This window comes from Hippopotamus amphibius, chromosome 2 (assembly GCF_030028045.1).
Source record: "Hippopotamus amphibius kiboko isolate mHipAmp2 chromosome 2, mHipAmp2.hap2, whole genome shotgun sequence".
NCBI classification, from domain to species: Eukaryota; Metazoa; Chordata; class Mammalia; order Artiodactyla; family Hippopotamidae; genus Hippopotamus; species Hippopotamus amphibius.
In genome coordinates this window covers 98,959,965-98,977,017 of record NC_080187.1, presented here as the reverse complement: position 1 = coordinate 98,977,017, position 17,053 = coordinate 98,959,965, and the positions used below count along the sequence as shown (strand labels likewise).

Here is a 17,053-nt window from a genome sequence, read left to right as displayed (position 1 = left end):
AGTACTCGTTCCCTTTTTAAAGGTAAGAAACTCAAGAGTCAAAGGAATTCAGTAACTTACTGAGGTCTCAGAGCTGGTTGGCAGGGAGCCAACTGCATCCAACATATGGCCAGCAGGAATCTGTTGTCCTCTGGAGGAATCCAGAAAAAATGGGTGTTGGAAGGACTGACCAATACTTTAGTAGGAGGAGTTCTCACGGATGAGCGCTGAGTGGAGAGGGCTGGAGGGCGCCTGCGCCACAGTGGAGTCAAATAGGCGTCATCGTTGGAGCCGCTAAGCTGATGGAATAAACCTGGAGAGGAGGGAGGCTCCGCGGACTCTGACACTGAGATGAGGAAGAGTCAGTAGCATCAGTTGGGAAGAAACTCGGGTCCAGGGACAAAGGCGTAACTGTATTATCCATAAGCCCTGTGACCCCCAAATTACCAATTTTCAAGTAGCTGTTATCACTTTGGTTCAGTCCAGTGGGCAACACTACGGGCTTTTTCTATACCCCATGCTGTCTAGAGACAAAATAGGCAGAATCACATTGATTTAAGGGCCCAGGCTTTGATTATTAGACGGGGATGTCAAGCTGGGCTCTACCTACACTTGGTGCGTGGCTCTGTGCAAGCGCCCTCTGTCTCTGAGCCTCAGCTTTCTCATCTGTAAATGGTGATGTGCTAATGCCTCGCTCACCCAACTGACACGATGTCTAAAGAGATCATGGAAGTGAAGCCCTTAGTACAAGAGAAAACCTCCCTAAAACTGTTTGCTAGGTTGGAGGCTGGGGAGGGAGGGGAACCTTTGCTCTCAAGGGCCTATAGGAGGTGGGGGAGGAAGAGAATAGACCTTGAACTGGGTAATTGAACCATTTAGCCATATTTTCCTCGTAAGATTCTCGTGGGGAAGCATTTGTTGGGAAAACGTGTGAGGTGACAGATTCTATCTTTATAGCACAGAATGGCAGGATGATAAAAAAGGATGGAGATTGTGGGGAAGCAGATTCCAACTCATTATAAGTAATAACTTTCTAACAATAAACATTGTCAAACAATTCTTGACAATGAAGGAGTGAGTTTCCCAACACTGGGTTTCAATAAGCCAAGATGGGCGGCTGGGAAAAGGCCTTCAGGGGAATGAACAACTGAATTTAGGCTGCTTTGCTCTTATCCATCTTCACTCCCTTTCTGTCTGAGAGACTCTCAAGGTCCAGGCATCCTGCACCTCCTCCTCCTCCTTTCTTTCATTCATTCCCACTGGCCACTCTGCTACTTTCATCTGAGGTCTCGCTTCTGAGCTCCAGACAGGTGTATTCTGTTGCTGCCTGAACTTGGACGGCTCCAATTCCCCGTCTCAAGTGGAACCTATGATCTCCCCCTCCCCCTCCCCCGCCCCCACCGGTCCTCCTCAATCTGTAAGCAAGGACTTAAAGGCATTTCACCGTCCTGTCACTTTCAAAGGACTTCCCTGCTGTGTTGCGAGGGAAAAGTGAGAGAAGGTACTGTCAGTAGAGGGAGATGTCAGCTAAGAAAAGAATCTCCCAGGCCCTGTCAACAGGATTTTAGTGCCATTTTTTTTCTTAACTCAAAAAAAGCTTTTAAAATTGGCTGTTTTTTTGAACTCTGAAATAATGAATGTTGTTTTATAACTCTTGACAAGGTATTTTCTATAGCTGGGTGGATTCTTTTTGCTAATTTGCCTTATGAGAGTGAAGCAGTCATTGCTTTTGGGTTTGAACATAGACAATCCCCCACAATCACATTTAGGTCTGCCTTTCCTCTGCCACCCGTGGCATAGAGAGGCCACCCTACAAGGCCCAACCGGGCGTGCTAAGTCCACACAAGACATGACCAGAGGAAGACACACGTCACAGGCCAGAGCTCCAGGCTTAGCAAGATGCTCACTGTAGTTCGGTGTGTGTCACTGGCTTGACTATCACAGGCAGCCCCTGGTAGAGGCAAAGCCAACCAGCCCAGTACATGTGCGGTCAGCCCCGCTCCTGGCTCCGTTTTGTTTGTTATTCCACCCAGTTATAGTTTACACTACATCATCATATACAACTTAGCCTTGGAAAGCCACTTAAATCTTTTTGGAAAAAGGCAGGATAGCTGGATAGATGAGTAGATGGAAGGATAGATATATAGACAGGGATACTCCTTAACAGCCACCTGGGAAAAGGGCTACTGATAAATTCTTACTGTTTCTGTTGATTCCACTCACAACTCCCCTCTCTCCTCTTCCCCGTCTAATTCAGCTTCCCTTTGCTCTCATTCTCCTCTCCTGCCTTCTGTGTCCCATCCCCCCCACTCTCCTCATCTCTGAGCCAGGACAGTGTTTGGGGTAACTGCAGGCTTAGCCCTATTAGACCTTTCCTCGAGTGTGTTCCAGAAACGCTAGGCCAGTGTTAATCTTCTTGGCAAATTTCCCACCCTTGTTCCATTCTCTTGTTCCATTCTCTTGTCCATCCTGGTCTGCATTCTGGAGAGCTCATCTCTACCTTGCATCCTGCCCATCGTCACTCGAGGCATTTGGGTACACCTGTAATCAGATGGATGAGCTATGGAGGGAAGGGAGTCATGAGAAGAGAACTGTCAGAAAAGAAAGAATTTCGAATGCTGGCTGCTGGTGAGAAGGGTCACTGTGGAAGGGAACTTCCATAGTCCAGGACTAAAGTAATGATACCTACACACACGCATACACTCATACTCACACCGTAGTGATGCCCTTAACCCTCACACCTTACCACACATTTCCCCCCAGCGGGGAGAATCAGTCTTTTCAACAGTTCAGCTCTCATTTCCTCACCAGGACAATCACTTTGAACAGGAGGAGTTTGTGAGAAACAAAGCCTTCTGAACACATTCAGCACATTCATCACGCTCTAAGAAAGAGAACTTTCATTCAGTAAATATGTATTGAGTACCTACTGTATGCAGGGGAAACTAATAGGCAAACGGAGTGAAGGTGGGGAGTAGAAACACAAAAATGTGTCCAAGCCAGTTCCGCAAGACTCTGGGGAAGGTACCATAAAGAAAATATTTATTCACAATTAGCAAATCAAAATTGCCAGATGTGGTGAATCATGCTTTCGCTTGGCATTCATCAAGCCGCATTCTCTCACAATTTATATGGATATAGTGTGCACTTCAGCTTCTGAGACAAACGATAACTATGAGTTCCAACCCTCCAGGACATGCAGTTATCATCAATTAAGCCCATTCCTGAGTCATCAACAGCTAGGACTATGTTGATTCCCAAACTGCTGGAAGAGACAGCACGTTGGTAAAGACTTTACAGGGAAACAAGGAACGAAGCAGCAAATTAGGGGTATCAGTGGAGATGACAGTCAGGCAAATACGTCCAAGAATGTGGCCACAAGAGAGACTAGACAGAGAAGCCTAAAATATACTGCTATTTTCTTTTGGTTTATCTGCAGTTGTGGTATTTTAATACAAAGCTATGTATTACACATGCGATAAATAAAAGAACAAGCAACTTACTTTGGCCAAACAGTTGTCTAACAGCCCTCCATCCTGACACTTTGCTTTGTTATAGGAGCTCAGTTTGGCTTGACCCTCCTCCCGTGATATGTCTATCTTGAATTGGCATTGTTTTCATCTCAGCCTCTCTGGGTTTGGTGCTGGTAATGCTTATTCTTTTGTGCTTAGCTCTGTGGTCTGCTTTTGCTATTTCCTTTCGTAAGAACCCGTTTGCTCCCTGTTTCTAAGCTTAGGCAGTAAAATACTTCAGTTTTGTTCTCTCCTTGGAGTCATCACCACTCCCTAACAAATATGATGACAGTGTACATGAAAGTGCTTTATCAGCAGTAAAGCAATGGGTCCCTAGCACCATACACAAAAAGACTCAAAATAGATTAAAGACCTAAATTAAGGCCAGGCACTATAAAACTCTTAGAGGAAAACATAGAAAGAACACTCTTTGACATAAATCACAGCAAGATCTTTTTTGACCCACCTCCTAGAGTAATGGAAATAAAAACAAAAATAAACAAGTGGGACCTAATGAAACTTCAAAGCTTCTGCACAGCAAAGGAAACTATAAACAAGACAAAAAGACAACCCTCAGAATGGGAGAAAATATTTGCAAACAAATCAATGCACAAGGGATTAATCTCCAAAACATACAGACAGTTCATGCAGCTCAATATCAAGAAAACAAACAACCCAATCAAAAAATGGGCAGAAGACCTAAATAGGCAGTTCTCCAAAGAAGATATACGGATGGCCAAGAGGCACATAAAAGCTGCTCAAAATCACTAATTATTAGAGAAATTCAAATCAAAACTACAATGAGGTATCACTTCACATCGGTTAGAATGGGCATCATCAGAAAATCTACAAACAGTAAATGCTGGAGAGGGTGTGGAGAAAAGGCAACCCTCTTGCACTGTTGGTGGGAATGTAAATTGATACAGCCACTAGTGAGAACAGTATGGAGGTCCCTTGAAAAACTAAAAATAGAATTACCATATGACCCAGCAATCCCACTCCTGGGCATATACCCAGAGAACACCATAATTCAAAAAGACACAGGCACTCCAATGTTCATTACAGCACTATTTACAATAGCCAGGACATGGAAGCAACCTAAATGTCCACCAATCAATGAATGGATAAAAGAAGATGTGGTACATATATACAATGGAATATTACTCAGCCATAAAAAGGAATGAAATTGGGTCATTTGCAGAGACATGGATGGACCTAGATACTGTCATACAGAGTGAAGTAAGTCAGAAAGGGAAAAAACAAATATCGTATATTAACGCATATATGTGGAATCTAGAAAAATTGTAAAGATCAACCAGTTTGCAAGGCAGAAATAGAGACACAGACACAGAGAACAAACATATGGACACCAAGGGGGAAAGTGGGAGGACAAGTGGATTGGGGTGGGATGAATTGGGAGATTGGGATTGCCATATATACATTACTAATAAGAAAACAAATATCAAATTGTACACTTTAAATATATGCAGTTTATTGTATGTCAGTTATACCTCCATAAAACTCTTTAAAAAACAAAACAAACAAACCAACCAGTAAAGCAATGGGGACTTCCCTGGTGGTTCAGTGGGTAAGACTCTGCACTCCCAATGCAGGGGGCCCGGGTGTGATTTCTGGTCAGAGAACTAGATCCCACATGCTTGCCACAACTAAGAAGCCTGCATGCTGCAGCTGAAAAAAAAAAAAGGATTCCACATGCTGCAACTAAAGATCCCGCATGCCAGAGCAAAGACCTGTGCAGCCTAAATAAATAAATAAACATGAAAAAACCCAAACAAACAGTAAAGCAATGGACAAATGTTAATTGATGTGATTTTAAGTAGCTGCTCTAAATATCTCAAGTTGATTTCTAATCACAATTCCCGTTATCAGGTTAAATTTGAAATAAAATTGCCCTCCTTGCTTCTGTGATGACTGAGCCATCCAGGCACAATGCTATTATGACAGCTGGGAATCATCTGAAAATGAGCTTCACTTCACTTGGCATGTCAGATGGTAATTTAAAAAACTGGGTCCTGTTTTTTTTAAAATATTAGAATTGATTCACATTCAAGAGGCACATGCCCCCTGCTAGGAGAGGAGCTCAGATATGCAGCTGGTGGTGGGACCTCAAGCCAGGAGCACAGAGATCTGGTCACATGGTAAATCCTGACGGACTCATTGCAAGGATAGCCAGCCCTCTAAGAGAGAGGCGCTGGCGATACAAGGCCAATTTTGACAGGGAACAGGTGGTGATCTTCGTAGCTGATTGACTTCAGAGGGAGTCAGCCAAGGACCCCCGTGGGTGTGCTGGCAGGAGGGCAGAGCCTTCCCAGAAGTGCTGGAGTGTTGGGGTGATGGCAAGCACACACGTCAGTGATGGCAAGGCTCCATGACCGTCCCAGGCACTTGTATGAGAATTCTTAGGCACAAATGTCACATCTCCTACCTCATCCTCTCAGGCACCTTCCACCTCCTTACAGGTCCGCCCCATTCAAATGATGCTCCCAGACACATAAGAACTCAATTTAGGCTTCATTTTTCATGCCTACTACCTAATGAAAAACTGCTTTCCTAAAAAATGTTTATCATGAATTTTGTAGCTGTTAGGGGAAGCTGCAAAAATCCACTTCTCTCCATGTTACCAAATTCCTAGCTTTGTAGATGCAGAATCGTATGTTGGCTATAATACCACTTGTGCCAAAAGGTGGAGAAAAGGAAGATGCACGTGTATCTGCATGTGTGTATGGAAGGACGGACAAGAAACTTACAACTTTAATTGACTTAGGGGACAAGAACTGGCAGGCTGGGGACAAGGCTCAGATGGAGACTCCACTGTACATTCTTTTTACCTTTTGAATTTTGAACCGTGTGAATGTATTGACAATTCCACAATTAAATTTAAATAACTGCTAGCATTGTGGCCATCTGTCACCTTATCTATAATGGCTGATGATGACAGGTCTCTGATTTCTTACCTTCAGCCCTCATCATTTGGCTGGTCATGTTTTCTGAAGATCCAGCATTGTCACTGACTGCCATCCACTACATAAAACTTTTCTGGTTTTGTAAGGAAAGACTTAACTTAGAAAGACAAATATCATGTGATATCATTTACATGTGGAATCTAAAATATGACACAAATGAATTTATTTATGAAACAGAAACAGTCTCACAGACATAGAAAACAAACTTATGGTTACCAAAGGGGAAAGGGGAGGGAGAGGAATAAATTAGGAGTTTGGGATTAGCAGATACAAACTACTGTATATAAAACAGATAACAAGGTCCTACTGTACAGCACGGGGAACTATATTCAATATCCTGTAATAAACCATAATGGGAAAGAGAGTATGTATGTATAACTGAATCACTTTGCTATACACCAGAAACTAACACAATATTGTAAATCAACTATAATTGAATTTAAAAAAAGAAACAAAAGACTTTTTTCTTTCTCTTTTTGTCCACATCTCTCCTGGGTACATGGTTTACTCTTACTTTAAATGAAGGCTCTAGTGGGCAGAAACTCGTCCTCAGGGTCGTCGGGCAGACAGTTGTACATTCCCAGATGTGGGGCTAACTTTCAGAAAAAGACTCCAGCCTACAAGTAGTCCATGAAGACCAAGCTGTGCCCCAAGTCCAAGGAGAACACGAGGTGCTATCCATGCTGTCAAGGCAGAGATTCAGATAGAGGGACCCAGCTTTCACCCCATGTCTCTGCTCCTGTCTCACAGCTCCTGGGAAGAACTGTCTAGATATATTTTCTCCACTTTGTCATCCTCCCCTTCACTCTTCACCCCTGAAATGGCTCTTGTCACGGCCACTGATAACTTCCATGTCACTTATCCCAGGGGCCAAGTCTGTTCCCATCATATTTGACCTCATAGCCACATTTGACACAAACTGTTCATCCCTCACCCTTGAGGCAATTTCTTCTTTTGTTCTGTCACTTGTTCCTCTTACTCTACTGGGCAAACTGCTCAGGCTCTTTGGCTGACCCTTTCTACTCTCTCCAACATTTCAATGTTAGAGTTCTCTGCTCAGGCTCTCTTCTCGTCTCTACACTGTCTTCCAAGGGGCCTCATCCAGGCCTGTGCTTTAATTCCCACCTGCGTGCTCTGTGGCTCTCCTGCCCCTACCTCCAGATTGGACTCCCCTGAGTTCCAGATGCACATGTGTAACTGCCTGCTTTCAACTCTCCTCCGACACAAGGGGCCATCTCCACCCCAACATGCCCACAACTCTTGATTTCTGCTCCCAAATCTGTCCCTCCCCTAGGCTTCTCCATCTTACTAAACAGCCCTCTGTTGCTCAGACCAAAAACCTGGGAGTAGACCTTGATTTTTCTTTCCATCTTCTACTGACAGCCAATCTATTGGCAAGTTCTGTTCCTACTGTCTCCAAAATAGATTCTGAATCTGGTCACTTCTCGGCATCTTCACCAACAAAAACCTTGCCCTAACTCCTCACCACTCATTTGTTCTACGGCAACAGCTTCCTAACTGATTTCCCTGTTTCCATTCTTGCCCACATCCTGTCTGCCTATCAAATGTAACCAAAGTGAACCAGTACATGGGATAAATCCAATCACACCACCCCTCTGCTTTAAACCTTCATTATCTCTGCGATAGTAACAGAATATCTGCAGATATTTGTTAACAATTGAATAAGAAAGAGACCCAGTTACCAGTTTGATGCACAACATAGAAATGCACAAGTACTGAAGCACCAGGTGAGAGCAGGACCAGCAGCAAAGCTACCTTGGTACAGAGCCACCCAGCGGAGTATGCTCCCTCACTACTCAAAGAGTGGTCCACGGCCAGCAACACGGGCATCACCGGGGAGTGTGTTAGAAATATAGAATCTCGAGTTACACCCCCAGACCTATGGAATCAGATTCTTGGTTTTAACAAGATCTCCAGGGGATTCATTATGCACATTAAAGTTTGAGGAGTAGCACCCAGAGACCATCTGCATCTCCATCGCCCACCCTAGACCAGCACCAATGTCTCTAACTGACCATTAGGGCCAAGGAGGTCAACACGCCTGCACCTCATTTGTAGCATCATTCAGTGGGCCTGGCAAGGCAGTTCCAATTGCCCACAGGTTTTCCCAAATTGCAAAACCTAAATTTGCTGGTCTCTGATCCTAAAACTCATGGTGTTTAACCTCTCCATTTTTGAAGGAACATGGCCCTGGAGGTGTTTTTTTTTTTTTTTTGATACACACATTCTTTCATTCTAATTTCTAGGTATTTCCTAATACTTTGGAAACAGTGCCAGTAGCCTCTGGTGCTCCCAAGGTAAAGCTGCTTTTGTTGTGTCCCCCAAATGATCTCTATTCTGGTGAGTTACAGAGAAGTGGGATTTCCACATTACTTCACTTATATTAATATAACAACGATGAATTTTGTTTTCAATGGAGACGATATGCTGTAAACGTTAAACCAACATATTTTTATTTCTTCCTTAAACCATCACCCTTTAGTCCATCCTTTACATAGGCTTTTTGATCCAGGGCAAGAGGGTGAATGAATGAAGCAATGAGTAAATGCAAGCTATGACTTCTTTTAACCACAGTATGTTTAAAATTAGGCTATGAACAGAAAGTGGATTTTTCTAAATTCCTTTTTTATAAAAGGGACCCAGACAAGAGTTCCCTCTGTAAAGCAGGTAAGATGCTACTCCATATTGGACAGCTAGATTTTGAGACTGCTGTGCTGAGGTAGAGGAATATGGTTATATAGCAGGAGAAGGGAATAGTCACTCCTTCTGCCCCAAGGAATTACAGGTTCCAGAGAGGAGAAAGACTGGTAGATGGGGGTCGTCAGGCATGTGCCCCTTTTCCTCTTATAACTGGAATCACAGAAGTTTTAGGAAGGGTATTAACATGGAGCTGGGAAGAGAAACCAATAAGAATCCATTTCCTATGGTAATAAAATATGATGATAGCTAAACTTAATGATGCAGGCACTGTGTTAAGTGCTTTATGCATATCACTGCATTCAACACTCCCCACCAAGAACCCTGTTGTTATTATTGATACTTCATTTTAGCAGATACAGAAACTGAATCTCAGAGAAGGCAGGTGACTGGCTCAAGTTTATATATCCAGTAAGTGACAGAACCAGGATTTGAATTCAGCTATACTGTAACTAAAGAGCCCTCTAGTACCTTTGACCACGGTGCTATTATATTACCTTCAGTAATCATTGATGTAGAACTTAGTTCATTTGCCTACCTAGAGTCAGTGGGATTCCTCCTCCACACTGCCCCGAAAGAAATCCATGTCTGAGACAAATCTAATCGTGTCACTCCTCCACTTAAAAAATGTGGAATGGCTCCTGGTTCCCTGTTTACAGGATCAAGTCCAAAGTCACCACGGCACACATCTGGGGAGGAGTCAATGAATGGAAGCTGGGATGAACACTTGTACAGGGAGCAATTGCCCTCTTCACGGTCTAATGCCTTCCCCACCCCCTTAGATAAGCTCATGTATTCAACCAGCTTTTGTATAACAGCACGACTTAAAATGGCATCTCTCTTCTCCACAGATAGATACTCACATCTGAGCAAAGCACTACACCTCAACTCTACGGCCAGGGAGGTGTGATAAGAGCAGTTGCACAGGGTCCTGTGCTCAGAGTGTGTGGGGTTTAATGCTCTGTACTCGCTGTCCTAAGATCCTTAATACTTTTATCTCTGAATCTGTGTTTGGTAAGTGGAGTTTGCTGGGACAACAGAGGACGCACCTGGGGCTGGTAGCTTTGGCTCACAGGGGGGCCCGGCTTCCCACTGCCTCGCTGGGATTCACCCACTAAGCCCCAGGCTCTGCTTGGCCTCTCCCTCCCTGCCCCTGTGCCTTTGACCACAGTAGCAACCAGGTGGGCGTGACCTGAGTTCTGTTACACTCTGTCCCCCGGGGGGTGCCTGGCAAGGCACAGGTAAGGTTGGAATCAGGCATGCGTCCAGCTGCTCCTCGGGGTGGGGAAGAGCAATGCCAGTTCCCGCTCAGGGACTGAGTTCAGTGGGCCAATCTGTGGGCCTTCTCACCCACTCTCAGTCTCGGTCCTGTGACGCCGCCGTCTCTTGGGAGTCACCTGTCCACCATGGGTTGGAACAACAGGCTCATGAAAGGGGAGGTTGACTCACCTCCCCCGGCTGGGTCCCTGCATCTCCTTTGTGCACTAAATGGTTCAAAGTATGTAGCCTGACTATGGCTCTCTGATGTGTTTCTTTAAATATAGTGGAAATGTCAAGTCATAATAATATGTGACATTAATGTTGCTTTCAAGGGTGCTGAGTGCAAGACACTAACAATTTAATAAGTTTGGGCTTTTGCATTGACCTATGTTAATATGTGATTTCATGCTATTTTGCATGGCAAGGGGAGTTTCTCAGAATTCATTTGATTGCTAGATCAATGTGAAAATGCATTATCTGCCTGCCTTGAGCATGGCCAACTGTTGACCTCTCCAATTAACTAGACTTGAGAATGAAAATTCAATTACAGTGAACAAACGTTTCTTGAACACGTTCTATGAGTCAGGCCCTATGCCAGGCCCTGCAGGGAATATGCAGATTTGTGAGGTCTGCTCCCACCTTCACAGCGCCTGCAAGCCGTGTAGCTGGGCTGTTCGTAGGCAGCCCCTCAGAAGCAGCTCAGAGTGGTTCCTTGCCTTAAGTCCATTCCCCTTCTTGGGGAATAGAACCCTACATTTTTCAGGGTCTGTCCGTTGGGAAAGGTAAGTCCATCTCTGGCTCAGTGATAAACCGCGATCAGCTTAGCCCCTGTGTAGTAATCCCATGTCTCTTGTCAGTGATTGGTTTAGAGGTGAGCACGTGACTCAGGCCTGGCCACGGAAGGAAGCGTGAAGGCACGTCTGTGGGTTGCTTTTGGAAAGGCTTTCGTGCAGGACAGAGAGCTCTGTGGTTAAGAGCACAGACTCTGGAGTGGACTGCCTGGTTCACAATCCTGGCACCACCGCTTACTAGCTGTGTGTCCTCAGGAGTTACTTAACCTTTCTGCCTCCATCTCCTCATCCGTCCAAGGGGGTTAACAGTAATACCTCCCTGCAGGGCTGTTGTAAGGATCGAAATTAATGTTTGAAAAGTGCTTAGAAGAGTGCCTGGCACATAGTAACTGGGAACTATCATTATCTTTAGGAGGAGACACCAGAAGTGACAGCCTCTTCTGATGACTCTGGACACTGGTGTGTGTAGATGTGACTCCCGTAACGTCCAAGGTCACCTTGTGCCTCTAAGGGGCAACCTATGAGGGAGGATGCCAGAGCCAGAGGAGGGAAGAACCTCAGTCCTTGAGGAAATCACCGAGCCACTGAGTCACCCATCCTGGAGGCCACTCCTCCTCCGAACTTCTTGTTCTGCGATATGATAAAGTTGCTGTTTATTTTCAGTCAGGGACTCGTGTTACTATCAGTCAAAGGCACAATTTCACCTCTATAGCAACTGTTTGGTGTCTGTCCTGGAGCTCCTTAGCCTGTCTGACCTCCAGTCGCACAGCTGTCCTGGCCACACATCCCAAGATGCGGGCTACCTCAAAGCAGTTCCTGACATCAGCTCCTGACCAACTTGCTAGGATCCTCTAGGGCCCTGGCCTTGTCTTAATCATTGATGTGATGGCATCATAAAAGACAGAGATTTCCAAGGTTTCCTTGAATTCAGAATCTACTCTTGGTACTCACAGGGGGACATGCTTTGAGGTCTCTTTCAAATTTGCAAATACTTTGCTAATGTAATTTCCCCATAAAACACAGTAAATTAACACTTAATAAGTAATTCCCTTTGATTCTTAATAATTCTATAGATAGAGGACTGGAGTAAGTGGTAAAGTTACTAAATTCCTCCAATAAAATAAGCTCTACCCTACATCATTTTTTACTAACACTAAGAGCTTACTCAAATTTCTAACAGTAAGGGGAAGATGAGGACAAACAGCTTTTAAGGATAGTTATTGATTATACAGAGGCGCATCCTCTGAGTTACTGACAAAAAGACACTTGCTCACATCCACCCTGTAGCAGGTTCTGTATCAAATTTGCGCTTCAGCAAAATTATAAATTCATAATATTATAGATCATTAGGATGGTTTAAGGACTGGGAAATAATATCAACATTTTGAATCATTAAAAGTCATGGGTTTTATCTCTCACGCCCACTTCCATAGACTGACAATGGCTTCCTAGGGTGTCAGGTTGAGAAGGACTGTGAGGTCTCATCAGGGTTTGGTGGGGAAGAGTGCCGGGACTGATTATGAATGTCTGCCCTGAGTGGTTGGAGGCAGTGACAGCAGCCATACTGTTTCTCTAATCCAGGGTTTAAAGTTTCTTGAAAAGCAATCAGAACAGTGTCAGGCATCATAAATTGTACCAATATCTTCCTAGGTTACTCTCCCAAGGCAATAGAAATAAAAACAAAAATAAACAAATGGGACCTAATGAAACTTACAAGCTTTTGCACAGCAAAGGAAACCATAAACAAAACGAAAAGACAACCTACAGACTGGGAGAAAATATTTGCAAACGATGTAACAGATAAGGGATTAACTTCCAAAATATACAAACAGCTCATACAACTCAACAACAACAAAACAAACCCGATTGAAAAATGGGTAGAAAATTTAAATAGTTTCTCCAAAGAAGACATACAGATGGTCAATAGGCACATGAAAAGATGGTCAACATTGCTAATTATTAGAGAAATGCAAATCAAAATTACAATGATGTATCACCTCACACTGGTCAGGATGGGCATCATTAATAAGAGTACAAATAACAAATGCTGGAGAGGGTGTGGAGAAAAGGGAATCCTAGCACACTGCTGGTGGGAATGTAAGTTGGTACAGCCACTGTGGAAAACAGTATGGAGATTCCTCAGAAAACTAAAAATAGAGCTACTGTATGATCCAGCAATCCCAATCCTCGGCATATATCCACACAAAAGCATAATTCAAAAAGATACATGCACCCCTATGTTCATAGCAGCACTATTCACAACAGCCAAGACATGGAAACAGCCTAAATGTCCATTGACAGAGGAATCAATAAAGAATATGGTGTATATATATACAATGGAATACTACTCAGCCATAGAAAAGAATGAAATACTGTCATTTACAGCAACACGGGTGCAACTAGAGATTATCATACTAAATGAAGTAAGTCAGAAAGAGAAAGACAAATACCATATGATATCACTTATATGTGTAATCTAAAATATGACACAAATGAACCTGTCTATGAAACAGAAATGGAATCACAGACATAGAGAACAGATTGGTGGTTGCCAAGGGGGAGGGGGTTGAGCAGGATGGAGTGGGAGGCTGGGGTTAGCAGATGTAAGCTTTTATATATAGAATGGATAAACAACAGGGTCCTACTTTATAGCACAGGGAACTATATTCAATATCCTATGATAAATCATATGGAAAAGAATATATAAAAAAAGAATGTATGTGTGTGTATATCTGAATCACTTTGCCGTACAGCAGAAATTAACACAACATTGTAAATCAACTGTCCTTCAATTAAAAAACTGATTAAAAAGAAGAACACTGTCAGCCCTGATTCCATAATTCCAATTACTCTTATCTTCAGGATAAATTTATTTTATCAATGTACATTTACTGAGCACCTTCCATGCATTAGGTGTACTGTTAGACATTGTGGAAAATTAAACAGTGAATCGGTCTCTGATCCAACCCACAAAGAACTAGTTAATAGAGGAGAAAGATGTGTGTGTTTAGGGTATGACGTGATAAAATGCTGCACAAAAGGGTATGAGAAGGGGAAAGACTGGAGACACATCAGAGGTAGGAAGGGTACTTTTAGAGAGGCACGCTGGTGAGGGTGGGTTGCAAGGAAATCTTGCAGTGATGGGAGTAAGACTGTTGGAATGGATAGAAGGGGAAGGCTATTTCCAACTGAGTCACCAGAAGGAGAGAACGCAGCAGAGTGGAAAGCTGACGGCTGTGGGTGACCGGCTGACTGAGGAGAATATGGAGCTGCTCTTTATCCTGGTTTCCCCCACAGAGTGAGCAGGTTGCCTGTTGGGCTTCATTAGACTGTGGTGCCGACGTGACATCCATTTTCATGAGGGTTGTTTGGGCCAAGGGAAAACCCGCTCTTTGGAAAGATCATCTTTCATCACCACTTGAAGTGTGACATATAACAAATGCCTTAAAGTCAAGGAGAAGGCTCACTGGTGTCTCACACACTGTACATTTTTATGTAAACCTAAGAGGACTGACAAAGGTTCCACCTTTATTTTCTTAACTATCCACAGAGTCATCAAATGTTGCCAATGACGAACATTCCTGACATCATATCATTCCATGGCCCGAATGAGGCAAAAATTCTTTACCACATTGCTGAGTTAGGCACTAGCTGCTGATTTATTGAAAACATTTGCAAGAACAGATTAAAACTGCAAATACATCACCCCTCACATGCTTTTATGTCATGTCATACATATGCATACATTATAAACATGAGGTAGGATTTTGTTCAATTTCTTTTTTAAATACTTCAAAAATTAAAGCAACACTCTTGGCTTTACTTAAAAAAAAAAAAAAGAAAAAAAAAAGAAAAAAAAAAAGAAACCAAAAAAGAAAATTATTCTTCAACTACATGCAGAAAGCTGGAAAGGGCCAGTCCAGGTAAAGAAGCACCAAGAAACAGATTTGTCAATAAAATTAGGATGCACATTTTAAAGTGGGGGGGGGGATTTAAATAAATGTAAACATCCTTGTAAAATTTAGAACGCATGTTCGGAACATGAAGGATGAACTTGCATGTCAAGGGACTTCCCAGGTCTTCATTTACGTATGGCTTGGCTTGTCACTATCTTCTAAGCAAACCTAAAATAGAGAAGGTGATTCTGTGACATTGAGTAAATAAGTTGCACCAGATCCAAAGCTAAAGGCAAGCTGGTTGCGCGTTCACATCCCCTCTTCCCTCCCCGCCCCCTCCTATTTCCGTCTTCCCGCTCCCATGCCCTTCCCTGGGGTTTTTATGGGCAGTCTTAGATCTATATTTACCCACTATATTTAGTGAGTTTGATTATGCATAGCCTAAATTCAGAGCTGAGATGATGATCCAGATTCTTGTTCACTGAAAAACTTTTTCTTCTTTTTTTGTAGGTTTATAGCAAAGACTAAGCACCCGACTTACTTCTCTCTTTTCTTGCTACTCAATAGGCTCCTTTTGCCTCAGGCCTCTATCCTTCCTGCTCTCCTGCAGAAGGTTCGGTGTGCACATCTGCCCGGGCCGGTTCCTTCCTGACATTTAAGTCTCCACTCTGCGGCTGCCTCTTTGGAGAGGCCACGTAAATAACACCCACCCCCAATCCCTGGCCTTGCCACTGTCGAGCACGTCACTCTGTCCGTTTGTCTTCTGCTATCCCTTTTTCAGTCTTGTAAGTTTTTATATAATTAACGTATTTGTATAGATACAGTAAAGTTCACCCTTTTTAGTGTCCAGCCCTGCAAGTTTTAACAAATGCATAAAGACATACTGCCACGATTACTATCAAGATCTAGAAGAGTTCCATCGCCCTGCACAATGTTCCCACACCCCCTCGATAGCCAACCCTCTCCCAACCCCAGCTCTGATCTGTTTCCTGTATCCACAGTGTCTCCTTTGCCAGAATGCCACAGAAATGGAGTCATACAGTATATAACCTTTTGAGTCTGGCTTTTTTTCACTTAGCACAACATACCTGAGACTCGGCTATGTTATTACATGCATCAGTACTTATTTCCTTTGATCGCTGAAAATTATCCCATCGTAGGGATGTTCTTCATTCTCCATTTGAAAGACATTCCAGTTATTTCCAATTTTTCATGATTATAAATAAAGATACAAGAAACACTCAAATATAGTTTTCATTTCACTTGTGTAAATACACACGAGTGAGACTGCTGGGTGATACGGTAAGTGAATGTTTAACGATAGAAGAAACTATTCAACTGTTTTCCAAAGTGGCTGTACCATTTGGTATTCTGACCGGCAGCGAATGAGGGTTCTAGTAGCTCCACATCTCCCTCAGCACTTGGTGTCTTATTTTAGCCATTCTAATAGGTGTGTAGTGGGTACGTCATCATGGTTATTATTTGCATTTTCCCTAATGACTGATGATGTCGAACATCTTTTCATGTGCTTATTTGCTATTATATCGTCTTCCATGAAGTATCTGTTCATATCTTTTGCTCTTTAAAAAAATTCATTCTTTTCTTAATATTTTTCTTATTATTTTTGAGAGTATTACATCACACCTCCTTTTTTATTCTGGATACTAGTTTTTTTTTTCCAGATATATGATTTCCAAATATTTTCACCCAGTTTGCGACTTATTTTTTCATTCATTATTAATTTTGATAAAGGACAATTGATCGTTTTTCTCTTTTCATGAATTGTGTTTCTGGCGTCATATCTAAGAAATTATCATCTAACTCAAGGTCACAGATTCTCTTCTACATTTTACATTTAAATACATGATTTAATTTTTAGAGATGGTGTAAGATATGGAAGGAAGTTTTTTCTT

General features: G+C 42.9%; 1 protein-coding gene across 3 annotated transcripts in view; it reads right to left on the bottom strand.

The window, feature by feature from the left end:
• The window catches only part of LOC130845699 (histone-arginine methyltransferase CARM1-like), a 272,068-nt gene that overhangs the window by 29,521 nt on the left and 225,494 nt on the right, over positions 1-17,053 (bottom strand). The window contains exons 13-14 of one of the 3 annotated variants that reach the window (XM_057723290.1): positions 16,229-16,314; positions 14,890-15,368 (exon numbers count right to left, since the gene is read on the bottom strand). The exons of 1 other annotated variant lie outside the window; for it this stretch is intronic. In XM_057723290.1, the coding sequence (XP_057579273.1) occupies positions 16,287-16,314 (28 nt within the window). In that variant the 3' untranslated portion in view covers positions 14,890-15,368; positions 16,229-16,286. Of the gene's footprint in view, positions 1-14,889; positions 15,369-16,228; positions 16,315-17,053 lie in introns of those variants that run through there. One more of the 3 variants, XM_057723292.1, reaches the window with a different exon arrangement.